Source organism: Equus przewalskii, chromosome 10 (genome assembly GCF_037783145.1).
Source record: "Equus przewalskii isolate Varuska chromosome 10, EquPr2, whole genome shotgun sequence".
NCBI lineage: Eukaryota > Metazoa > Chordata > Mammalia > Perissodactyla > Equidae > Equus > Equus przewalskii.
The window spans coordinates 42947979-42975148 of NC_091840.1; the positions used below are offsets into that span (position 1 = coordinate 42947979).

The 27170-nt window shown below is 39.5% G+C and overlaps 1 protein-coding gene across 1 annotated transcript; it reads right to left on the bottom strand.

Annotated features, from left to right (window-relative positions):
- Positions 1-1998: 1998 nt before the first annotated feature.
- NUFIP2 (nuclear FMR1 interacting protein 2) lies at positions 1999-26510 on the bottom strand. Its single transcript, XM_008525798.2, has 4 exons — positions 25718-26510; positions 19193-20917; positions 6820-6852; positions 1999-4231 (listed from the first exon to the last, which is right to left on the bottom strand). The coding sequence occupies exons 1-4, from the start codon at positions 25992-25994 to the stop codon at positions 4179-4181; spliced, it is 2088 nt and encodes a 695-aa protein (XP_008524020.2). The 5' UTR covers positions 25995-26510; the 3' UTR covers positions 1999-4178.
- Positions 26511-27170: the final 660 nt, after the last annotated feature.

The following is a 27170-nucleotide window of genomic DNA, read 5'->3' on the forward strand; positions in this document are numbered from 1 at the left end:
AATCCTTGGAAATGGGACTTTTAATCTATTTCTCTGTAGAAAGCCTTGAAAGAATGACTCCCTTCTTATTTAGCGGAATTTAAAATCAAGTCAAGTCCTCTTCCAGATTTCCTTGCCTGTGGCCATTTGATGTGACATACAATTTCACACTAAATGGCTTTTTTCATGTTTAAAATACATTTACAGCGAAAGATAAACCATTAGGTGCCTTCAATTGCGTTAGCAACAAGGCCCACAACCAAGTATGAAACTACTGCTGTTATGTAATGTTTTGTGAAGGAACACATTTTGTGGCCAACACTCATAATTGAAATTTGTCATATTTTCCCTAAAAATTATTATTTGAAAAAACAATGCAGCACTTTTTTTCCTTTATAAAGTTTTTGCAGATTCTGAGTGATGACTGAGTAAACAGATGATTAAGGAGAACAGCAAAATCCTAAAACGAAGAGAACCTCTCCAGCCATTTATTTCAAGAAAAAACAAACTGGTATTAACAAATTCCTAGTTATTGTCTATCCCCTCCTAGAAAGCAGAGGAGGAGGAAGGGCTAACTAGAGAGGCTATAAATACACTTTATGTGAAAGTTCATTACTAAGGAGGTCAGAAGAAAGGCTATGCAATTAACTTCAGTTCAGCAAAGTGGGGGTGAATAAAGAGAAAGATAAATACACCCTGTCTTTTGTGGGGAAGGGGAATTATTCAAGACCTCTACAAGAGTGGTATGTGACACAGAAGCCTACAATCAAGACAGATTTAAAAAGAAATCTTCACCCATAATTAGTATCTTCATAGCTATTAAAAAAATAGGTCACGATTTCATTCTCAGTGCCATTTTTCAAATACTACCCTTTTAAGGATTAAAACCACCTGACTTTATTCTGTATAATGAAAACAAATGGCACAAAATAAATACAAGTTCATCCTCTGAATACTAATATAAGGTTTTACACACATTCATTTACTTACTAACTTTTAATATCCCCCTCTTTCCCTCACACACACAAGCACTCAACACACACACACACACACACACACACACACACACACACACACACCTTTTTCAGTCTTTATAATGGAGGGATGTTAAAAATCCCCTCTAGACTGTATTTGGTTTATGCTACAGTACTAATACTCTGAGTTGAAGGAAAAATCTTTATACCAAACAATAACACATTAATGTTATTTAAATGTGCTAAATTAATCACAGCTGAAGTTTGTTTAGAAGCTTACACAAAAATAATCAGAAAACAGATCAACTCTTAAGATTTTTTTTTAATAAGTGCTCTGTAAGGAATTGTGTGAGGACCTAAGGATAAAGATTGCGACAAGTAGAGTTAAGTGTTACCAAACAGCACAAAGGAGATTTGTCCCGAAGTCCTGCTTGTATCTAGGCAATTAAGTCCATTAACCCAATGCCCCAAAAATACTGACAGTTAATATGATGGGGCACTAGGGTTCCCAGAAGGTTAAGAAACACTCCTAACTATATACCTCTAACCATATAATCAAGGAAATTTCAGTGGGGAAATCAAAGTGAAATGTTGCATTGTTTCATTTAGAAGTGAGACTCTCAAAAACCTTTGGAAAAACAGAGAAGGGATACATTCTCTTTTTGGCTTCTCTAAACATGGAGGCCTGAGGGACATGGAAGGGAAGCAGGAAAGCAACGACAGCTTTCTAAAGAGGTTTTTTAACTGTTGCTTCTTCTATATTAAAAAGCCCAATTCAGACGGGGGCTGGGTTTTTTTTTTTTCCTTTTTAAATATGTATGAATTCAACCTCTGCATGTCACAAACCCAGAAAGTTTCTTGTGAGTTGTGAGACAGAAGAGCTTTAAAATTCCAGGCAAGCAAAACGGACGTTTAAAAAAGGAGGGGGGTGTGGGGCGGGAGGATCTGGCCCTAAGGCGACAAGTGGTTACACAAGGCAATTGAACACACAGCAGAACTTTAAAACCTATAAAACAAACTGGAGCCTTTTTTCCTTTAATCAACCTTATATCTTTTTTTTTAACTTTTTGAAAATTTTTATTTAAAAAAAAAACACAAAAACACAGACTTCTTTCACTTCAGTATGTGGTATGTTGCATTTTCCAGTTTGTTCAATGCTTTAAAGCTCAAGGATGCCTCTGCTTTCAATTGTACATGGGCCTGAAGCATCCTAGCTTTTGGCAAGCAGGCAGGAGACTCAACAAAAATCAAAATAGGAACAAGGCAGACTAAATGCAGGGCACATCTGTAAACATATTATACATTTGAAAATTACAATATCAGTAAAAGTGATACAGTTTACAGGTGAAATGAAACTATCTGGAACTGGCCTACCACAAGTTTCTGAACCTGGACTGATACAATAAGTTATTATATATATATTATGTATAAAAAGTTTTGTTTACATCAAGTGGAATTGGCAATCCATGCTTATACTTTTAAAATCTAAGCAGGGCAGAAATCCAGACTATAAAGATATTTTCTCTACTCTATATTGAATCCAACAGCTTCTTTCACAAACTACTTGTTAAAAGCCTCAAATAATCAACAAAACAAGAAAACTCATCCATTCTACAGTCGCTCAAAACTGGACATTTCTTAAGGAAAGGGGTTGACCATAAGTAGTTACTTTCTCCCCAAATACGCTAGGGGATCAAGTCTACTTCCTATTTGAAGACTACACCTCTTCATATAATGCCCTGCTGTTGTAACCTGTATTTGACATACATGGATATACTAATTTCTGTGTGTGTGATGTGATGCTATGTCAGGCCAGAGAACTTGTTTTTATGCCACTAACATCACCCAATCTTAAATTGGACCCTTAGTTTCTGCACACACACACAAAAATTTATTTTAGCATGCTATTTACAGCTGCAGTGCAACAGGATGGCAATGTGATGTTAAGACAGGGCTAATGCTCTTCTCTGCCCAAAAGAAAATTTCCAGAATTTCACATTATTTTCCTTAAAAAACCCATTTTGCTCTAGTAATAAAATATATTTATTAAGATATAATTAGAAGCTAATAAGCTCAGAAGTATAGTTTGCATGAAAACACACCTTCTATAGGCAGAGTTTATTACCTCCTCACTGGCTAAAAACATGAAAAGTTTTAAAGTTTTCATGGAATTTTTTCCTCCCCTTTTAGATATTTCTGACAAATTAAAAGAGAATTTACAGAAAGGTACAGAAGTTTCTCTTTAGATGTTTGATGAAAAACAAGGAAAACAGCACATTTAGTGTTAGTGACAGAGAGCAAGTCTGGAGCACCTACAGTTGAAAAGCAGAATATATTTTTGCTCCCACTTATACAATTACATTAAAATATGGGCACAAGAATATTTTTCCATATTAAATATCTAAAGCCAATTGTTTGTTCTGTAACTTTTCTTTAAATGACACTCATGGATTCATCACTTGTTAAAGTCCAATATGAAACCAAAGCCAAGTGAACTATGTACCACCAACTATTCCAGAATTGTAGAACTTGAATGCCCTCCCCCATCCCCACCCCACAAAAAAATAAAAGGAAGGAAAGAAAATATTTCCCCAACACCCCACAGAGGCTGCTTAACTCCTGGCAAGACATGCAAATCATATTCGCTAAAAAAATACACCCCTGCAAACTTCAAGGCATTTATCCAGCATTCTCGCAGGGCTCAAAGTATAACCAAAAGATCAAGGGAGGAGTGGGGGAAAATGTTGAATCATTCTGGGTTCCCCGTGATTAGTGTATCACTTTAGTCACAGAACAAGATACAGAGATCTTTTAAGTGGATTTGCCTTTCCAGTGGGTCATTTGTTGCCCAAGTTGATGACAGCAGGAACTTTAGAACCACGCTTGTTAATAAGTCTGTATTCATTAATCACTTGCATTCACACTTAAAAACAAAAACTAACAAAAGAAAAAAAGAAAAAAAACTATTCAGTACCGGAGATTAAATAACCATGTGTAGTCTCTTGAAATAAATTTGATTCCTTAAGAAGTCTAATTACTTTCAGTTGCCTTTTTTTTAAATAACTATATATATATATGTATATATATATATTTGTATATATTATCCTGTGATTCTACTTATGGTTCCTCTGCTGCGTTGAAGATCTAGGAGCATAAAAGCCTTGTGTCCCCCATGAACGGTGGCTCTAATGCTGCAGAAAGGTTACAAATAGGCAGTCTGGTCCTTCATTGATCTGGACTATCCATGGCTTCATTGTAAGTGATTATCCTTTTGGGATCTGCAGGGAAGGTTAAAAAATACATACATAAATAAAAATAAGGTCTGGAATCCCAAAATGTCTATGTTCCAATAACAAATCCCAAACAACCATCATCATGCCCCTCTTTTTTATAAAAACACAATTTAAAGACCATTTCCTCTTTATATTAATACATGTGCCATCCACTTTTCCTTAACCCAGCATATCCCAACGGATTTCCAGCAACACGGTCCTCTAGCCAGTGAGGGGCTCAACTCCTACAGATTAAAAAGGGTTCAGTTCAGTTAACAAGGGTTTTCTTTGTGTTTCTCCTGATTATAAAAGTAGTACATTTAAAAATAGCAGACAGACCAAAAAAAAGCTTAAGTTGTCTACAAATCCAATACTAAAATACTTATTTTCTTTCGTTGTTCTCGGCAAATTGAAGTCAAAATTTATTTTAATCAGTGTGGATTGTCTACTAAGGAACTGTTCAAGTAACACCTAGCACCAAAAACTTCAGGTTAGGTCAGTTTGGCAAAACTACCAATTCAGTCCTAATCATGACTTATTTCTTCTTCCTTCCACCTAATTTTTCACAGCATCACCAGCCTTTATTCTCAGCAATAGCAAAAGCCTCTGGATCTCCTAGATTCAAAGTATAAAACAGTCAGAATGTGTCTGGGCAAAGACTCTAGTGTTATTCTACATTCCTATTATCTAGCTGTATGTTGCCCTCTTCTGGATAGGTGATGTGCTTTTTTTTTTTTTTGGTGAGGAAGATTGGCCCTGAGCTAACATCTGTGCCAATCTTCCTCTATTTTATGTGGGATGCCACCACAGCATAGCTTGACAAGCAGTGCTAGGTCTGCGCCGAGGATCCGAACCTGTGAACCCCAGGCCGCCAAAACAGAGTATGTGAACTTCACCACCATGCCACGGGGCCAGCCCCTAGGTGATGATTTTATTACATAGCATTTCCATCTATCATAAGAACATTTTAGAGTATACATGCTTTAATAAAAAATAGGAAACCAATAAAACATGTCAACTAATGGAAAAACATAAAGGGCTGAAAAATAATACGAAAGAACTTAGGCTCACCTGAGCCTAAGAGTCAATCTAATTTAGTCCAGAGATAATATATTATCTTTTCTAGGACTCCAAGGGCCATACACTAAGCAACCTGCCATGAAGATAATGCTCATTCTGATTAGTTAATAGCCATTTTACAGTAAAAACAGGTAGGTCTACTCTCGCAGGGTACATTTTCTAGTCTACCTTTTTTTCAATTGTGTTTGACTAAGAAGGTACACAGACAGCAACTCAAAATAATTTAAGAGTTTGCTAGTTATCTTTAAGCCACAGCTGTGTTAAACAAAAAAGACCTGGCTTAAGAACGAGAGAGAGGTGGAAGAAAAGGCAATGGTGGAAATGAGGGAGACCTATATTCTAGTCCTGCCACTTACCAGCTTATATAGTAACCTCTCTGGGCCTCAGTTTCCTAGTTTGTAAAATAAGAAGATAGAAGAGAACTTCTAACATCTTTCAAGTTCTGAAATTCTAGGAACTTCACATTCATCTGAAATTCACTTATATTAACTAGCAAAGTGGATGGGAAGTGGGATACAATTCAGTTACAGGATTCTGAAAGCCCAAATCTGTTAGTGACTACGAATCAAAACTCTCATTTTAGGGCCAGCCCGGTGGCACAGCAGTTAAGTTTGCACATTCGGCTTTGGTGGTCCAGGGTTCGCCGGTTCAGATCCCGGGTGTGGACATGGCATCGCTTGGTACGCCATGCTGTGGTAGGCGTCCCACATATAAAGTAGAGGAAGATGGGCATGGATGTTAGCTCAGGGCCAGTCTTCCTCAGCAAAAAGAGGAGGATTGGCAGTAGCTAGCTCAGGGCTAATCTTCCTCAAAAAAAAAAGAAAGAAAAGAAAGAAAAGAAAAGAAAGAAAAAAAGCTCATTTTATTTCAGGTATTCCACAACTACCATATTTTAATATGTTTGGAAAGAAGGCACATGATAATTAGGACAACCAGTTTCAATTTTTTGAAAATTCCAAATAATCCAGATATGGATTATCCAGTCCCTCTGCTCTCCTGCTATTCTCCATCTTGTTTATGGGGGAGGTGAAAGAAGCTAGTTTGCTATTTAGATTTGTGATCTTTTCGGAGAATATACAGGCTGAATAAGGTTTCTAAAACAGCTAATATTTTCCTGAGCCAAGAATTTCAGTTCCTAGGCTATCCCTTGTCTACCACACAAATGCAGATAAAGACTGGCCAAAGTGGAAACACTTATTCATGTTGGTTTCCTAGATTAAAAATATTTATGGTCTGTCTTACTGTCATAATCAAGGGAGAAAAATATTTATGTTCTTCACCTAGCAGGTACAGAGTACTTTCAAATATTCTTTTCACTTATAATGTTACTCGGTCCTTAGTAGTCCTGCTATGGCAGCTAATGCCTTCTGACTGCAGTTATTAAATAACTCAAAATACAAAGCTACTAATCTGGTAGGCCACTATTCATGTTATTTATTCCTACCCAAAAGTAATAGTAATGAATGATAATTCGTGATTAGTACCAACATTTCAGGTAGCCTAACCATTCTTACCTTGCTTCTGCAAATTCCAAACTGATTCCATTTCTGCAAAGAAAAAAGGAAAGGATTATTTTATACACTAAATTTTGTACAGCAAAGTTTAAAGCTAAGCTTTTCACTTTAAATCTAAAAAACCTAGACTGGTTATTGCTGGGCTGGAGGTACGGTTGAAATAGCACAATTTTTTGAAGCTCAGACAAAACACTCATATTTTCCTACAATTCTTAAGAGTATCATTCAGATTGCCCTAAGTGTTGTTTACAGAAAGTCAATTATTATCAGAAATCAAATTGGCAAGAGAATAATTCTGTGGCAAAGAGATGCAGAAGCATGCTATAGATAAAATATTTAACAGTTTGTTGTTATTAAAAAACACCAAGTATTTTTTTGTAAACCATCACCCCTAAACAAGATGCCCAAGTCTTCTGAATGAAGCACTCATCAAGTTTGATTAATTAAGCTTGATGCTTAAAATGCTTCATTAAAATTTTACTTAACAAGGGGGGTGGGGGGGAGGGCACAAAGGGTGAAGTGGTGCACCTACAACATGACTAACAATAATGTACAACAGAAATTTCACAAGGTTGCAAACTATCATCTTAATAAAAAGTTTAAAAGAAAAATTTTACTTAACTCTTTGCTTAGGCAAGTGGTTCTGTTCTTCAAACCACACCTACTCTTATTTTAAACCTACGGTAAGGTCAAAACACCAATTCATACCCATTTATTAATAACACACAATCCTCATTTGCTCCAATTCCATTCAAATGTCTTATCTACAATGTGCTTACTTTGGCATCTTACAATAAGAAAAATACGTACATGATCAAACTATAGTGACATACAGAGAAAAAGCAAGAAAAATTCTACGTGGAAGCATAGAAGAAAGCTTCGCAGAAGAGATATTTGAAGTCTTGATTAATAACACAAAAGATGACTACCACACTACAAGAACCTAAGAACCGGACCTTGAAAGGAAATACTCTACTGGGAGATTAATGTAAACAAAAATTACCTACTAATAGGAAAGAACTATAAGTAACACTGAGAATAAGCACTCTTCTCATGGCCATACAACTACCATTTTGAAAAGACAAAAAGGTGATTTTATTTTGTATAACTGGATTCTGTGTAATTGTATTCTATATAATTCATCAGCAACCAATTATAGTTAAAGAAAAATAAAATTGGAGCTCATTAAGATAGGCTATACCTAGACATGGGTTATAGTTAAGGTACAACATAATCCCCCCCATCCCGGGCTAAAAGAAAAAAGCACATAGATTTAAAACTACTTTTTTGTCTTATGTGTACGGATGGGGGCAGGGAATGGGAGAATCACACTCTCCCTAACCTCCCCCACCATCAAACTCACTTCTATAAAACTGTTAAGATTTTTTGAAAATTTGTCAGAATTGGATGTTTAAAGCAATAGTTAATTACTCAAAATGACCAAAGTAATTAATTATCCAGATAAAATTCCATTCAAGGTATCACAGCAATTCCCTAATCAAACAAAGACTGGGAATAACGCACTGGTTGCCAGTTGGTCCAAGAGCTTACTTGGATGCTATGGCCTTTAAATTGCTGGGCAGATGCCCCCAAAGACTGGCAGGAAAATTCCCCTCTAGGAGGTCTAGGAAGGGGAGAAAATTGTGATCTAATCTGGAAAAAAAGAAGAAATATCAGGAAGAGAATTCTAGTCTTATAGCTCATATCTATCACTCCAATATAATGTCTAATTCCACTAGTTTCAGACAATTAAGAATAGCTGAAATAGTCATTAGAGCTATTATCCTACAAACTTCTCTATCTCAGAACGGCTTATTTTAAGAAGCCCAAAGATAAGCCTTTCCTTGGTTAACCTGACTATAAGAAAAACTAATCTAACACAAGTAACATTTTTTCTTTTAGTGAAAGTACTGAAATCTCTCATTTGGGAACAAATAAATTCCTGAGTTCTATATACACAGATTACTTGATGCTCATTAATTCTAAGTTTGTTTCACGCAAAGACAAATCTACAGTTAGTTGTATGTTGAGGGGGGAAAAAGTAACAATCAAACTTTTCATCTTAGTCCACCTATGTTATGACACTTCCTTTTCTCCTCCCCAACGCAAACCTCAACCGCCTCCCTCCTCCTTTTGTTTGGGGGAGGGAGAACTCAAGAGTCACAGTAGCAACCATCCTACTTTAAAAGCAAAGCAAACACAACAAATTTTAGAATAAAGACAAAACGATTTGTAAACACTCAATTTCTTTAACGGATTGAAGACATTTCCTTGGCTTAAAATAGAACATTCAGCTTTAGTCTAAAATGACAGATTTTAAATGATTTCTGGTAAGAACATTTTATTACCCTCAAATATGGGCTCTGAAGTAATGAATTTGACTACGACTTTCGAGGAGGGTAAAGCGATGTATGACCTGGCTAAAAAATTAGCCACGGGCCAAGCCAGCCTAGCTTCTAATCAAGAAATAAATCAGTATTATCTTAACTGCTGAACTGAGAAATGAACGCAGTTCTCTTTCCTGTTATTTAATATTAATTACTTCTATAACTAGTAGTAACTTGATTTCTTTGATCAGAACTTAAAACTTTTCATGAAACTCAAACGAGTATCAGCAAGAAGGGGGAATAAATCAAATATCGTTCGCGTGGTTATATGCCACGCTTAAACCAAAACTAACAAGAAGCTAGTGACAGAGAACACACAGGAAAGGAGTGAATTACATTTTGCCCTCTTTTAGATTACAAAAGTATTGACTCAGATTCTAAATCCAAAACGAGTGACTGGGTAATTTTGTTTCAAGTATCACAAGAGAAGCTGAACAAATGAATAGTATAAAGAAGGTTACAGACGGCACATTCACCTATACAAAATCATAATTAATCTTTTTACTTTTAATACTGCCTTCTGCTACACTGCCCCCACCCCCAAATCTTTAACTTCTCAGTTCTTTTAAAGAGGGATCACAGAATTATGTAAAGAGTTATTGAGAAATGGCCACGGGACCAAACCTGCTAACAAAGATTTCTGCTCTTAAGATACACCACAGTAGGCAATTCTCTCATAATTCTGTAATTTAGACCACCACCATCCAAATTTGAAATTTTACTATATCAAAATTTTCAAATATTGTTAGGCCATTCATCTCATGAAACGAACATTAAATTTTCTAAAGCAGACTAGTTTCTACATAGCTCCCCATCACAATGCTTTCTGTGATAAATGTCCAATTACCTGTAAATTTCTAATTCCAAGTAGATTACAAAGCAATATTGAGGGGCTAGGGATACAGATGCAAAAACAGAAACAAAGGCTGCGCCTCTATGAGCTTAATAGAGTAGGCAGCTTTTCTAGGTAGAAGCATCGGCATGAACAAAGCTTGGTGGTATTCAAAAACAAGGTGTGCTAGAGCAAGGGTCAGCAAACTGGGTTCCACTCATCATATTTTTGCAAATAAAGTTTTATTAGAACAGAGCCACAACCACTGTATACATTATCAATGGCTGCTTTTGTGTACCAGGCAGAATCAAGCAACTAGTAATTGCAACAGAGACCCTATGGCTCACAAATCCTAAAACATTTACTATCTGATCCTTTATACAAAAGTTGGCTGACCCACACTTCAGTGGTCTCAAGAGATTTAGTAAGGCTGAAAGCCACTGAGAGGAAAAGATTTAGATACAGAACAACACCATTCACGGAACAACACTATTCAGAGTTGAAAGTCACTAAGAATGAAGATTTAGACAAAGAAAAACACTATTCTGCTATTTAGGAAACAGAGCACAAAGGCACAGAGGAAGAAAGTTTATTACTTAATCATATAGGTGAAGGGACGCCACTGAAGAAATCTGAGGTTATTGTACTAAATATTAGCAATGATTCTTCAAGGAAGAGAATGGATGAAATGACAATACAGAAAAAGAGCCCAGTGTATGTCACTGGAAAAATAAACTAGGACAGCTGTATTAGAGATGAAAAAGAAAAAAAAGGAGATGTTAGAGACAGGATCCATAAAACCTAAGAATAAGAGTTACATGTTAATTCTCTGAGAGGGAAGGCAGGAAAGAAAGAGCAGGTTTTGGAAAAAAATTAATTCAGTTTTATATACATAGAACTGGAGTGGTGATGTTGAATATATGTGGTCTGAACTCAAGAGTAAAAGCAGCTGAAGAATTTTCAAGCTTAATACACAGCGGCAGAACTGGGTGAGATTACCACAAGTTTGAGGAGCATGAAAAGGGGACTGAAGGAATATCAACATCTGAGAAAAAGAGAATGATACCAGGAAGGCGATACTGAAGATGTAGAACATAGGAAAGTGGGTAGAGTTAAGAAAACGCAAATTAGGGAATTTAGGGAGGGAGTATTCAACTACTGCAATTCTTATCCAAAGTTAAGACAAATGTAACTTTCTAGTCACCTATCCTTTTTCCTCTAGCCCAATGCAATCACCTTGACTCAAGCAGCGGCAGCTTACAAACATTTCTGCAGTTGTCTTTTAACTAGCCTCTTTTGCCTTAATCAAGCCTCAAGTTCTATCTTCTACACCAAGTATTTTCTCTTCCTTTAGAAACATAAATCTGAAAATGATCACACTGCTTGAAACACTTCAATGGATTCTCACTGCCTAAGGGAGACTGGATCTGTGTTTGTCCTGTATAAAACAATAATCTAGCATTTTACACAGTGGCTGGGTACATCAATAAATAAATTAGATGAGTAAGTTGGTTGGGTTTTTTTTTGAGGAAGATGAGCCCTGAGCTAACATCCCTGCCCATCTTCCTCTACTTTAGATGTGGGACACCTGCCACAGCATGGCTTGCCAAGCGGTGCCACGTCTGCACCCGGGATCCGAACCGGTGAAGCCCCAGCCACTGAGGCAGAACGTGTGAACTTAACCACTGCACCACCAGGCTGGCCCAAAGATTTTTTTAACTTGCACCACTCACCTTTTTTGAAACAAACTGAATGACTGGCAATCTTGAAAAACTATTCCATCTCCTCCACCTAAAATACTGATTCTCCTTGTACAATAAATAAGCCAACTTCCATTTCTTTTTTGAATCCTGATTACTCTCCCCTGACTCTGCCAACCACCTCAGGGGATTCTCTATGTTTCAAATGCATTTTGTATTTTTTTCCTACAGAGCAATCACACCAGTAATATATTTCTTTCCATGTATGTTTCCCTGTTATACTGGGTTCCTTAATGATACGAACCCTCTCTTTTCATCTACTTACCACCACTGTTTCACACAGTGCTTAGACCAATAAACAAATAAATATTGATTTGTGTGGAATACTACTCATAAATCAGTCAGGAAGTAATAATAACAAAGTAGCATTAGGTAGACCCATTTGAAACTGCTGATATTCAACCTTTTTTAACCTACGAAAACAGCAACTTCATATGGTCCAACAAAGCAGCATTTAATTCTAAAATCCGTCAAAGAAAAAGACTGAAGCTAAGATGGTTAAAACTAACCAAAGGCATATTTTTTTTTTGCCTTAAATGAAAACTGAATAATACTATGGTCCCAGTTTAATAGGACATTTAAGAAATCATTTAAAAAACATTTAACCATTTTTAAAAGCACATAATGGGGGGGCAAAAAAAAAGGAGGCTGGCCCCGTGGCTGAGCGGTTATGTTTGCACTCTGCTTCAGCAGCCCAGGGTTTCACTGGTTCAGATCCTGGGCATAGATATGGCACTGCTCGTCAGGCCATGCTGAGGCGGCATCCCACATGCCACAACTAGAAGGACCCACAACTAAAATATACAACTATGTTACTTGGGGGATTTAGGGAGAAAAAGAAAAGGAAAAAAAAGATTAGCAACAGTTGTTAGCTCAGGTGCCAATCTTTAAAAAAAAAAAAAAAGCACATAATGGCTTCCTACTCCCCAAAGAAAATAAATCAGATGTTAAGGCCAAATAAGCTGACTCCCATAATTGAAAACACCCAGATCAATTTACCATGAATCATGCTTTCCAATCCCTTATTTAAGCCATTTTAGATCAAATTCTGTACAATGCAGCAGAGGTGGTGACAAATTTAAATTTTGCTTTTTTCCTTCCTAATCCAGATTTACCTATCTTTCGATGATTTCAACACCACGTTTTGCTATTCTGGTTTCCTCTTTCTCAACCAGTCCACTGTATCTGCAGGTTCTTTTGTAAAGAAGCCTGTCAGGAAATCTTCCCCACCTTTTCCTTTTCCATTTTGACTATACCCAGAGAAACACACCACTTTTTTTTTTTTTAAATTGGTAGCTGAGCTAACATCTGTTAACAATGTTTTTTTTTTTTCCTTCTTCTTTCCCCAAAGCCCCCCATATTCTAGTTGTGAGTGCCTCTGGTTGTGCTATGTGGGACGCCGCCTCAGCATGGCCTGATAAGCGGTGTCTTGTTTGTGCCCAGGATGCAAACCAGGGAAAGCCTGGGCCGCCAAAGCAGAGCACACTAACTTAACCACTCGGCCACAGGGCGGCCCCAATACAGCACGTTTTCAAGTAAATCTGACTAAGGTAGTTAGAAGTCACCACCTTTTCAGTAGATGCTTAATGAACTCTTCAGTGTATCGATTTCAATCTTACATTCTCAATCTAGAGCCACACCAAATCAGACTAAACAGAATTGTCTGGGACCACCTCTAAATACACACAACAGAAACACGGAGCGCAAGGGTTTTTTGTTTTTTTCGCTTATTTCCACTGCTATACTTACTCTAGCCGGTTTACTTTTAAAGGTAAAACATCCAATTCAAGTTGCCTGGAATGAAACTACTACTTTTACAGCACAGGTGGTTTACCTCCCTCACCCTCAGGACTTATGCTAATGAAATCTGGGGGTTAAATTTTAGCTTCTATAAATTCCTTACAAGTTACCTTTCAGACTAACAGCAAAGTAAATTCATCATTATTGCACTCATAAAGCAGATTTAATGAGAAATCAAGCAGCCAAGATGGATGGTAAAATGGCAAGGTATTGGGAAAAAAGGATATTACACCACATTAAGAATTACTTGTTACATACATTCCTATATGTCCCATATTATATAGAAAAGAAAAAGACCCTTCTCAAATCTAGGAAATTTAACTAGGGCTGAAACCAAAGTCAAATCAGCAGGCATCTGTGACTAAGATTATTAGAAAGACAACTGTGATGCCACAAGCAATCATGGAGCGCCTGCAATAAAATGCAGTAAAGGTGAAAATACTTAGCATTGTGTTAAAAGGAGAAAATATTCAAATCCTTCTGTAAACAAATATCTAAACTGTGTTCAAAGTCCAGTCAGTTTTATGGATCAATTAATCATAACTTGTCTCTTCTTCAAATCCTGTTGATGTAGAAATATTTATCAGTTCCCTTGTGCACTTAATCTAAAAACTTTCTTTAAAAATGCTTATTTTTGAATAAATAATACATTCACATGACTGCTAACACAAACGGGAAAATCTCTCTGTCTGGACTACAGTCTAACTGATCTTCCACCACTTCTACTCACCAGAAAAATGCCTTCCAATCTACGCTACAAATTGGTGCCACATTAACCTCCCTAAATACAGACCTACAAGTCAATTGCTTAATACCAACTCAGTTTTTAAAGCACCTGAGCACGTGACACAATAAAAAAAAGACTGATACATTCATTTTATAAAATTAGGAAACCCAGGCTTAAAAATGACAAATGATTTGCTCAAGTACACAGGAATTGGGAATAGCAGCCTTAAAACCACTGTCCTCTCTCAGTATTAGTTACTTCCATTCCACCAGCCTATCTCCCTTATATTCAGTGTCTCCTCCCGCCTCCAGACTGAAATGAAAAGCCTCCATGACCTGGCAGCAATTTACCTTCCTTCTCTTTTACATCCCCTCCCTACATCCAAAGTGGATCCCTTCCAATATTTACATTTACTCATGATTCTCCAACTTTTTATCTTCCTCTTCTCTGTATTTCCATACATCAAATCTTCCCTATCCATCAAAACCCAGTTTAAATGCTGCTGTCTCCATGAAAACATACCCTGCCTTTACTCTTCCTACCCTTAACTCCCATTAGAAATTCTACTTATGGGGCTAGCCCCGTGGCCGAGTGGTTAAGTTCTCGTCCTCCACTTCCACATCCTGGGGTTTCACTGGTTCGGATCCTGGGCACGGACCTAGCATCATTCATCAGGCCATGCTGAGGCAGCGTCCCACATAGCACAACTAGAAGGACTCACAACTAGAATATACAACTATGTACTGGGGGGCTCTGAGGAGAAGGAAGAAAAAAAAGGAAGATTGGCAACAGATGTTAGCTTAGGTGCCAGTCTTCAAAAAAAAAAAAAAGTCTCTTATTTGCCCCCTTCTTACGACATTTAAAATCTTGCCTTATAAACTTGTGTACTGTTTTCTCCTCTACTTGATTAAGTTCTTTAAAGGAAAAGACATCCTGTTGAAGTAAGTATTCCATAGCTAAGCCAAGTACTTTGCCTATGGTAGGTACATCATAAGGGAAAGGAAAACACACACACATTATTGCACAACTCCTTAGTGGCACAGAAAACTGTGAAAAGAAAAAACAGAGTAAAGAAAAAAGGATTAAGCTGAGGAAAGCTCTCTAGACCTGAAGTTCCCACTCCTAGCTGACAATCAGAACCACCTAGTGAGTTAAAAAAATTATTTTATTCCAGCCCAGATCCAGATCTAGTGATCAAATCACTTATGCCAATAACCTGCCACCTGTGGAGGTAAGAGAGAAACAAATTTTTTAAATTTCATGCGATAGCCTAGAGGTGCCTCAGGGATACTTTAAACTAGAAAGCTTTCATGTTGACTCACTACAACCACCAAGGATTAAATCTTATTCTATTCATCTCCCCTGTGTCTCTATGTGCTGGGTAAAATTTACCACATCAAATTATTTTTTAATGAATATTCCAAAATGTCAACATTTTAAATGCTTGATATCCTTCAGTGCAATATTAGCCAGACAAGATCAATCAACGCAGTTTAAATGAACACTTCAACCAAACATACAACTCACATCAATCTACCTTATTTCAACACATTTGGCTTCAAATGACTTTAGACCATTTCAAAATCAAAGATTCACCCCAAAAATTTAGGGCCCAGGGTTGTAAGCCTTTGACAACAAATCGAAGAGTTCTACTACATCCTGGGTATGTGCTCCAACATACCCAAAGTATCAACTAACAAAATATTGATACCAAAATTTCCTTTTAAAAATTCCTACCAAAAAAAAGTGTGAAGGTGGATAGGTCAAACAAGAATGACAACGCTTTTAAAACGTTCAAGCCAGATGATGGGTACACTGGGGTTCATAACATTATTGGCTGCATTTGCATGTATAAATTTTTTCATAATCAATTTTAAAAGATATCAGTTTAGGGGCCGGCCCACTGGTGTAGTGGTTAAGTTCACAAGCTCTGCTTCAGTGGCCCGGGGTTTGCAGGTTCAGATCCAGGGCACAGACCTACACACCACTATTCAAGCCATGCTGCTGTGGCATCCCACATACAAAGTGGAGGAAGACTGGCACAAATGTTAGCTCAGGGCCAATCTTCCTCACAAAAAACAGATACCAGTTTCAAGTTTTGCCTCTTTAGTGTCACTTAAGACAAACAGGAAAAGAGGACCTACCTCTCACCTTAAATATTAGTACTGCTACGTAATGGAACAATATTTCCCCAGGTAACAGAAAGATTAAGTCTTACTTCTTAAGAAAAGTTAGTAGCATAGTATGTATCAAAAGCTAAAAGAAAAATCCCAATAGATGGATAGAATTCCCATCAACTTCTTTTTTATGCCTCATTATATCTTCATTTCACATCCTCAGTTGTATTGAACATTCACATTTTTTAAAATCTGCAGTACTTCTAAGGCTGCAATTAATGTTTAACCTAAAAAATGCACCATTCCTACTGAACTGACAAAACACACCCTCCCACCTACTATTTCCAAATAAAGTTGTTAAAAGGCTTATTTTTGAAGTTAGGAGGTATGCATAGAACTTCCAGTTCTAAGCTTAACTTCAACTCAGATTACTTTTTTAAGTGATTACTTTTTTTTTTTAAAGATTGGCACCTGAGCCAACAACCGTTGGCAATCTTTTTTTTTTTTTTTCTGTTTTCTCTCCTCAAACTCCCCCCAGTACACAGCTGCATACTCTAGTTGTGGGTCCCTCTAGCTGTTGGATGTGGGACACCACCTCAACATGGCTTAACGAGCAGCAACACGTCCGCGCCCAGGACCGGAACCGGTGAAATCCTGGACGGCTGAAGCAGAGCGTGCGAACCCAACCACCTGGCCACGGGGATGGCCCCTAAGAGATTACTTTTGAACATTTAAAAACTACACTAAAAGTACCAAGAAAATAATACAGGTGGTCTCTTAAAGTACAGTCCAATAAGCCCAACTGATGATTACCTCTTTTAGAGTTTAAGAAAATTAAGACAAAAATTTCAAAAAAAAGTTGAGACTTCACCTATGAAAAAGATCTTCAAAAGGTTGTGATTCAAAACACATTCCAAGAAAAGAGAAATTAGTGACCTAATGTACCAATCTACATTTGGTAGGAATTCAAAGAACCTGCCACTTTGAGACCTAACTGAACTGAGTATTATCTACTGTTCCGGGGGGAAAAAACAATCAATACCAATTTAATCTCAATAACATCCAACTACAAAATTCAAACTGATGCACTAAAACTAAACTAAAGCAATTATTTCAGTAACATCAGCAAAACTAAATATAACTGCATCCATGTAGGGGCATTTAGTTTATCTAAAGATCACTGATTTCATATTCCGTTAGCCCAGCTAAAGGGAAAAATGCATACAGCATACCTAGAAATAAATAGTAGTTAATACTCCCATTTAAAAAGGCCTGCAATTCTCCATTACAAAAACCATACATAAAACCACCAACCAACAATCTAATGGAATAACTTGTCCCAAAATTTTTTGTAGGCTGTAGGAGAACATAACACAACCAGACATCCTGTCAGGCTCTCACATGGACCACCAGTACAAAATACTTTGGTAAAGATTTTCCAAGTAATGGTCTCTGGAGGGCAGATGGCACAGAAAATAACACCCAAAACACCCAACTCCCTTGGCAGAATTTAACTTATAATTAACCACATGTCTTAAGAAACTAAGCATTTCTTTTTTGCCCTAACTTTCCTAAAACCATCCAGCTCCTGGTTAACACATATTTACTTCCCAAGAGCAGTGCTAGAGAAAAGTGAAAACAGGTAATTTTATCTGCCAGGATTTCTACTTCTAAACTCCCATAAGGCAATGCTACTACTTACCCCCATTTTTTAAATGAAAAAAAAAAAAAGGATACGCTTATTTTACTAAATGTCTTCCCACTTGCAGATAAGGAAAGGTATGCAGACTAGGTAATTTGCTTTGAAGGCACACAAATAGCTTTGTTAGTATCTCCGAGGCAGTGATTCTTCCAGGAAGAATATGGTCATCACCTCACCTCCACTATACATATGCCGCCCCTTCCCTGCAGTCCCAAGTCACTGTCTAAACGAGCCACTGTTAAAGATGGGAATGCACAGTACATACTAGGTGTGTGCATGCACGCAGTGCAGATTTCTGTTAAGGAAAGGCTGGGAGATGGAGGTAGAAGACTGAAAACCACTGTTCTCAAAAGCACCGAGGTTACAACCGTCGTTCATTCAACCTCATTACTTGCTTTAAGGATTTAAACTAGTTAGGCCATACACCACATTTTTCTTAAAGACACAACTAAACCATATTCTAAGAGTGTTATTAACATGGGATATCTGATTCCTTTTAAATATGGGCTTTAAGGCTATGAAAAGGACAGACTCTCAAGAGCCTGGCTCCCTACAATACTAATTGTACTTAACATGGTAGTTTGTCTAAAATATTTTCTAGTTACCATTTGGCACCCAGTATACCCTCTTACAAGAGAAAATAGTTTGACACTCCATCTTTTTAGACTTCTCCTCAAAAACACTGTTCCTACTCATTTTAAGCAAATTAGAACTATCAAGTGAACTAATAACGAAGCATATGCTCTAAAAAGCAAAGGAGAGGGAACATCTGTTCAAAGAAAAATTTTAAGACCTCTTAAGAGTGTTCAAGAGAATATATAACATCATCTCTTTAGCCAGCATCCCCCCAACATCCCCTCTTTATTCTTTGAACCAGGTAAGAGTTAATATACTTATCTATGTAAAAAGAAACGGTTTTTAAGTTGGAAAAGTGAACATTCTTTCTAAATCTCATAGGAATTCCCAAAATTCACCCTTAACACAACATCTAATAAATGTATATTAAATTGACCAATAAGAATCTTTGTATAGGAAAGAAATGATTTACCTTTAGTGTGATATACAATAGCAGCCCTCAGGTCAAAAGAACCCCAGCTATCATTCCTTTCTAGGCCTCTCTGGTATCTCTGTTCTTTGGCGGAACCTAACAAAGTGTTCGTAGGAGACGCCAGAGGATTTTGATTTTCTATCTCGTAGTCCTTTGAGAGAAACACTAAAGCACCTTGACTACTGGTGTCTGCTTTTTGCAGGTCACCTATATGACTGGGTTCCAAGGATAAGGCTCCACTCTCACTAATAGTCCCGGATTTTAGAATGCTACCCAGAACTTGAGGACTAGTCCGTTTCTCCAGCTCATAAGCCTTGGGAAACACAGGATGCTCAGTTCCTGAGGGGATTATTTCAGCACCCTGTGAAACCAAAGTGGCAGGATATTCCCCTTGAAACGTCACCTCCATCACTTTATGATCTGACGACTTCCCAATAACAGTCTCAGGGCCAGCACTGGGCTCATTTATAAATGATAAACCCCACTGATTCTGGAAGATATCCCCTAGGTTTTGCTGATCTGTCTGAGAGGGTAGATCCACTTGTGCTGTGCTCAGTAGCACAGTTTGCATATTTGAAGGGTAGATAAAAAGGCTAGACTTAATTTGTTCAACAGCTGCTGAAGTCAGACTCATGTCCTGGAGAACTGAATCAGTCCCAGAAGAGATGGGTGTTAGAGTATTAGCAGCAGTAGTTAGCAGTGGCTGACCCCCTGGAGAATATACACCTGCATCAGTCCCTGCTAATACAGGCCCATTAGAAAAGCTGGCCGAAGTAACAGATTTCAGTGCTGACATAGGGACCTGGGATAACCGACTTGAAGACTGGGTCTGAGTTTCTCCAGTAGACGACGAAGAGGATGAAGATGAAGACGGTGACACAGAAGAATTCTGTACAGTTTTGTTGAGGTTTTCCTTAACTTTGCTTGCATAACTTATTTTAGGAACTATTTTAGCACTGCTATTGTCCACTGGAAAAACTGGGGGTGGTTTAAATAGGGTCCACGAGTCCTCTTTGGAGGTAACAGCAGAAGCATGCTTTCCTTTGGGCCGATCATCAAACTTTTTGCTGCTCACACCAGGTTTAATATCAGAGCTTTTCCGCAGCATATCACCTACAGCAGGTTTTCCTCGACTTGTTCCTCCAGGCCCAGTTTCATACTTCCAAATAGGCTTGGAACCATCTACTCGATTTCCCTTTTGTTCACTGTAGTCAGGCTTGAAAGTTTCAAGTCCCTGTTTTAAGGTTGGGACACTGGTCTCTTGTTGCATTATTTTGTCCTGCACTAAATTAAGGTTTTCACAACCCTTGGCACTATTGCGCCTAGCTTTCCTTTTTTTAGGAGTGGTATATCCGCTCTCAGAACCACTACCATCATTATCTGCTCCTTTGCCCATATAACCATTAGTAATATAGCCAGAATTATTTGTTACAACACCATTTGGAATTGCTACGGTATCAGTCTTGTCTACAGACTGGTTCTCTCCAGATTTATTTTCATAAGACTTCCCATTCTTTTTGTCCATACTGTTTTTCTGAATGAAATTCCTGGTTTTAATTCCTGCTTTCCCAAAGGTGTTGGCCTTTACAGTCTGCTTTAGATTAGTGTCTACAACTTGTTGGTTGCCATTGAGGACCCTAGAAATAGGGTTGGTAGCTTCATCAGAACTCAGGCTCTTTAAAGATATTTCTCTGTCTCCAGCATTACCATTTAGTTCGCCATAGCCTACAGAGGAAAAAGAAAAGTTTTTTTATAATTACAATATTTAAATTACAGTAGTATCCAATATTTAACGACTTTTTATTTACTATGTGCTAGACACTATGCTATGAGCTTTAGCTTCCTATGTTATTATTTCATAACTCTGTAAGACACTTGTCAGCCCCATTTTACAGATTAGGAAGTCCACTAAACAAGAAACAGAACTGAGTTGGGATTCAAGCGAAAGCGTGAAGTCAGAAAGAATATGACCTCTTAAGCAGTATGCCATAATGCCTATACCTCTCATCTAACAGAATCAACCTCCCCCATCATTCTCATAAAGCTGTTATAAAATTTCCCTTACAATTAAGAGCAGAGCTACCCTCTGGGCAAAATCAAGTTATACTGATATAGTAATCATAAGTACCACAGGGAAATTAAAAGACTCCATTTCTACAAAACCACAAATGGTTGGTAGTCACCATAAGAAGTTTCTACTGTGTTCTGTCAAACAAAAATCTAACACTTATGAATTTTTTCTAACATAGTCTTAAATTCCTTTTGCCGTTTCCCAGACAGTAGATCATAGTGCTAATGTAGGACACCAAAACACCTAGATACCAATGTTTCTGACTCTTATAAGATATATTTTCTTCATTTTACATTTGGGTAAAGACTCTCAGAGAAATTAAGTAACTTGCCCAAGTTACAACGTGGAAGAACTGGAAATCTGAACTCCAGTCTATCTGGAATATGGTTTCCTAGCACTATATTATACTGCCCACCCAAATGATGCAGTAAGAAAACATGTACTGACTCAATGAAACATATCCAACATGAAAAAGTTTATGATATGCAAGTTTAAGACCTTCAACTGTCATAAAGTTTATTACTATAAGTGACTCAATTGAGTCAACAACTTTCCCCATTTGCTTACTAGTAAAATAGTGTCATTAGTTATCTACCTGCCTACTAAATGTTCCCAAAAGCATCCTGAGGTCAAGTCATTAGAAACAAATACACAAGAGAAGGATACACACATCCACACATTTATTTAAGGCAGTTTTTTGGGGGCGGGGGGGGGGGTCGTGTCCAATAGGAACACGAAGTAATTTGCCTTTGTCAGTTCATTCATTCTCTTGGCCCTTTAGTCTGTGAAGGCCAACAGGCATATAAGCTTGTATATTTTTCTTTTGAAATTTTGTTTTAATTTCCAATATGGTAAATATCAATAGATATAACCCTCATCAAAAGCTCTTTGTATATTTTAAGAGTATAAGGGATACTAAGATTTAAAAACAAAAGTTTGAGAACCATTGTTTTAAAAGAACTTGATATAGAATAGAACATAGTCTGGGAAGATTCACAGTAGGGTTTACTATAATTTTAGGTCACTCATTCTACATCAGAGAAAAAGGTGGGAACACTAAAAATGAGCAAACAAAGGCATTTTCTTCCACTGCATTAACTTTCAGGAAATAACTCAAGAAAACATACTTATGGCATAATCATTCCTAAGATAGAGTGGCACAAAAGTTTCTCCATAAGAGAATATATTTTGTAAAAGTTCTTAACTTCTGTGGAATTACATTTTACTTTTTGGCTGCTGGAAAAGCTATGATAGCAAATCAAGTCAAACTTTTGGTGGAAAAATTCTAACTATGAAACAGTAAAGAGATCATCGCTTATGATGTTTTCTAAAAGGTTCTTTTCTTCTTTAGAAATGCAGAAAGTTCCTAAATAGAGGCTCTCAACATTTTTAACAGATATAAGTTCACAATTTTAAACCAGAGAGAAGAACTATATATACCATTTAACAGGCTGAACAAAAGTTTGTATCCTTGGGCCCATTAGTCATAACTTTTCAGATCTCAAAGGTAAGCAGTCGCAAACACCAAAAAAATCCAATGTCCAAACCAAGCTGGACCAAAGCCAAGACTTTTAAGGGAACTAGAATAATTTTTCCTAAGATAATTAATATTTAGTGGCTCCAATATCAGAAATCACCAAACAATTTAAAAACAGCTCAGAAGCAACTATACTTTTGCTCCCAAGTTTTAATGACAAAAACGCTTCTCATTTAACTACATAAAAATTTTCCCGAGGCAACCTTGTTGGTATGCAAAGTCATCCAGAGACATTTTCATTTTAAAACTTAGGAATTTAAGAAAACTGTAAACACTATAGAATTACTTAGAGAAATCAAAGGACTCCTAGTGTCTTTATCACTTAGGGTTGCCATGTTAAAGCATCTAACCCTACTTCAAATGGACGCAGCAAAACTTGAGTCCTGATAAATCTAGCTTTTGGATTAGAAACTGAAATTAGTGAACACATTTGGGCCTCTCCTGCGCCCTCTTCTGGATAAAGAAAAACTGTTCCTCTTTATAGGTTTGTGGGTAATGGGTCATAAAAGCCCACCTCAAGAAATTACAGATCCATTTCAAAAAGCCTCATAAGCGTTCTCAGTAAATCAGCATCATGCACGTTGAAGCAACAGTACTGTGACCAGGCCACACATGAAAAACCGCTCATCCTAAACTGTCTACATTCTCTCAACATTGCTAAGCCCTGCTTTCCCTATTCATCCCCCTTTCAGGATAAGACACGCTAATTTGAAGGATGCCACCTTGAATTGTTGAGGGGCTGCTTCTCTAAGTAGAGAGGAGTCCTGCAGGACTGTCTATATTAATATAGTACCTGAACAACAAAACACAATTTCCCCATCTGAACAGTAATGCTGCCTTATATTCCAAGCAACCGTAAGGTAAGATTTTCTCACCTTTAAGTCGAAAAAGGACTAATGTTAAAAAGATCTAGTGTTGTATACTTTCTAAGAGTTTTTAAACTGCTCCAAATCCTTAGGATTAAACACTCAACACATTTATATATTCATTTCTACTGCACCCCATCAGTCCCTAGCACCCTCCAAAATGGAAAATCTGACATTCTAATTTCAGTCTTCAAGTTACATCAAGTCTCCAACAGAAAAGCAGTTTTTCTCCAGTTCTCAATAACTGCTGGTATCAAATTTGACATGCTGGGTTTAACATTTTCTTACCATTTCCTTCATTTCTCTTCAATTCACAAAGAACCCTTATTTTTTTAAATCTGCGTGCTTACAAACTTTTAAGTTCATCTCTTCTCAAATGATTTCTAAAATGACGTTTACTCTCAATCTAGCAATTGTCAAAGAAAGAGTTTTAGGATCAAAATCGGTTTAAATGAGAAAACGCCTTTCCTTTTAACATGGAAAAAAGCCTCATCCGAGGCAAGATGGTAGTGAACTAACCTCATGGACGAGCCACCTCAGTTCACCCTTAAGGACAAGAAATAGGGGTCAAAAAAACTCGCCCTCTCCCCCGCCCAATCAAACATTTTTCTAATCTCTCCTCTCAAAAACACTACCCAAGCCCAGAAGGTAAACGTTGGGGAGGCTGGAGGGGGACAGAAGCAGCTTTCTTTTTGTAAAAATGAGCTGCTGGAAGGAAAGGGCCCAAGTGAAAGCCTGAGAGGCGGGATCGTGAGCAAACCTGGCAGGAGATGAGGTTCCTGTGGCAGACAAACTCGTGACCGGGGAGCCCGGTTCCCGCTGGGTACCCCACCCGGCCTCCGGGCACCGCCTCGACGCCAAATGCGGCCCCCCCCCGGCCCTCCTGCCCGGAGCAGCGCGGCGGCCGCCGCCCGCGGCCTCCCTCTCCCTCGGCTCCGCTCGCAGGCCGGCTCCCCGCCCCGACCGCCCGCGCCTCCCGCCGCACCCGGGAGCGGGAAACGCGGCCGCCGGCGCGCGGGGCCCGGCGCAGGCCGCTCCCCTCGTGGCTGCCTCCCTCCCCCACCTCAACCGCCCCCGCCCCTCACCCCAGGGACCCGCCCGGGGCCGCGCGGCCGCCACCGGGTTACACAACCCGGCCGGCGACGGGGGGAGGGGCGGCGGCGGGCCTGGGGCGGCGGCGCCCCCGCAGTGCTGGGGGCCAGGCGACGGCCCGCGGGGATCCCCGGCCACCCGGCTCCGCCGCGCCGAGTCCCCTCGCCACCCTTCCCCCTCCGCTCCTCAGTGGGCCGGAGTCGGTGACAGGAATCGGCTTCCAACATGGCGGACAGGAAGCGGCCCCGCGAGGAGGAGAGAACATTCCAGCCGCGCCGGCTCCGGGGGAGCGGGCCCGGGGCGCCCGCCTCGGGAGGAGCCGCAGGAACAGACGGCGGGGTCTGGGTGCCAAAAGGAGCGTCTAGGGGTGGAAATGACCCGAAAAACGAGGGGTCCCAGCCGCCCCCCCAGACGGGGAACCCCAAGGCCACAGGTGGGCTTGGGGCGGCGGGTGAGGGAGGACACTTCCTCAACTCTGCCCACCTACCCTCTCCTCGCCGCCTGCAAAAGGGTCTCGCGACACTACCCGAGTCGGGATTCGCTAGGCCTTCCTGAGTTACACCCCAAAGGATTTCGGGGGGGGCGGCTAGGTTCACAACTCAGAGCCCCCAAATTAAGGTCCCTCCAGCGCCGCAGGAAGGGAAACGGGAAAGGAATAGTAAGGCTCGACTCCCAAGGCCTGCCCTCCGGTCTCCCTCCAGCCCGGGCGGGGGCCGGGAAGGTCACACTGGCCTGGTCGGGCCTCTCCCATGCAGAGGAGAAGGAGAGGGCGCTGCAAACCCTGCGGCCCAGCCCGAGGTGTGGGAGAATGAAAGGGGGCTTCCCCAGCCCGGCAGGACCCAGACACGCGCACTCGCACACCCCGACCCAGTTCGCGCTCTCCCGATCCAGCCCCACCCCCATTCTCCCCTACCCGCCACCCCCCATTCCCCTTCCCCCACTCGTCCTCCCTCCCAGACCTGTTTTCTTCTTCGGCGTTTCCTGGTGCTGCTGGAGGGCGTGTTTCTGCTCATGTTTCAGCGGCTTTGGCTGGGCCTTGGGGCTGCCCTCGGCTCCATGCTGCAAGTATTGGTGAGGCTGCTGGTGATGGTGGTGGTGATGGTGGTTGTGGCTATGGTTGTAGAAATAATAATGGTGATGGTGGTGCGGCTGCTGCTGCTGCTGCTGGGGATGATGGTGCGGATGGTGGTGGCTGTGATGGTGCTGAGGCTGTGGCTGGCCGGGCTTCTCCTCCATTGAAAGCGGCTGGGACTCCCTGGCTGAGGCTGCGGGCTGCTGCACCGTCAGGATCTGAGACTGCTTCTCAGGGCTCACTCAGTATATCTGACCGCGTCTCGCCAGCGCACTGGTTAACCGAGCGATTCTGCGAGATTGGCAGCCGCGCTCCAGCAATCAGGAGCCACGCTGCACCGCAGGCCCCGCCCCTAGCCCAAATCCTCTTTCCTTCCCCTTCGCCACTGCCTCCTGGCCAACGCCATTTACCCTATGCAACCTCACAGGGCCGGGCCTTCAACGTCAGCACTATGGCTCTCTCTTCTGTCGCTTTCTCTCTTTCACCACGCAGTCTGCGAACAGCACTTTCTACACTCCTCGCCGGCAAGCTAGCTCATGTCGAGTGTAGCAGATTCCACTGGCTCTGGGAGCCATCTGTTGGTTTTGCACCTCCTAGAATCTCTTGGCTTTTTTTTTTTCTCTTTTAATCCTTTTCCGGGTAACCAGAGGGGAAGCACAATTCCCTTAACCCTGAGACCACTAAAGGGGCAATACAAAAAGAGGAAATAAATACATTTTTAAGAATACAAGAGCTTCACAATCCAGTAGATCATTTTGTATTCTGGATTCATTTTGCTTTGTATTCATATGCTAATCTCTTCCTTTCCACGAAGGGATTATAGGGTTCCACAATGGGGTATCTGTGTAATTTTCTAAAAGGGCACAAAGGGTTTAAATCATTGTTTCTTTGTAGTTGGAGGCAAGGGAGAGCGGGAGGAATGAAAATCTAAAATCTACACTGAAGGTTTTTTTTGTTTTTGTTTTTGTTTTTAACTCTGCAGGTGAGGTTAACTGTGGAACCAAGATAGGTTTTAGAATATGAAGAAATTCGAGAGCAAAAGAAGGGGGAAAAGAGCACTTTAAAAGTTTTTAAGTTTTTTAAAAAGTTTTTGCATTTGTGGAAAATATTGGAATTTAAAGAAGTATTTTGTTGCATTTTAGTATTGATTGAACTTATCCTGAGAAATCACATCACAGCCTGAGTTTTAAAAGCAAACGTTAGAGGTAGGATAGTGGTTACTGAGAAAGGAAAAAAAGGGTTGTGATGGGGAGGGGTACAGAGGTACCCTGTGATAATGTTTTGTTTTTTTACCTAGATGGTGATTATACATATATTTGCTTTATAATTATTCCTTAAAC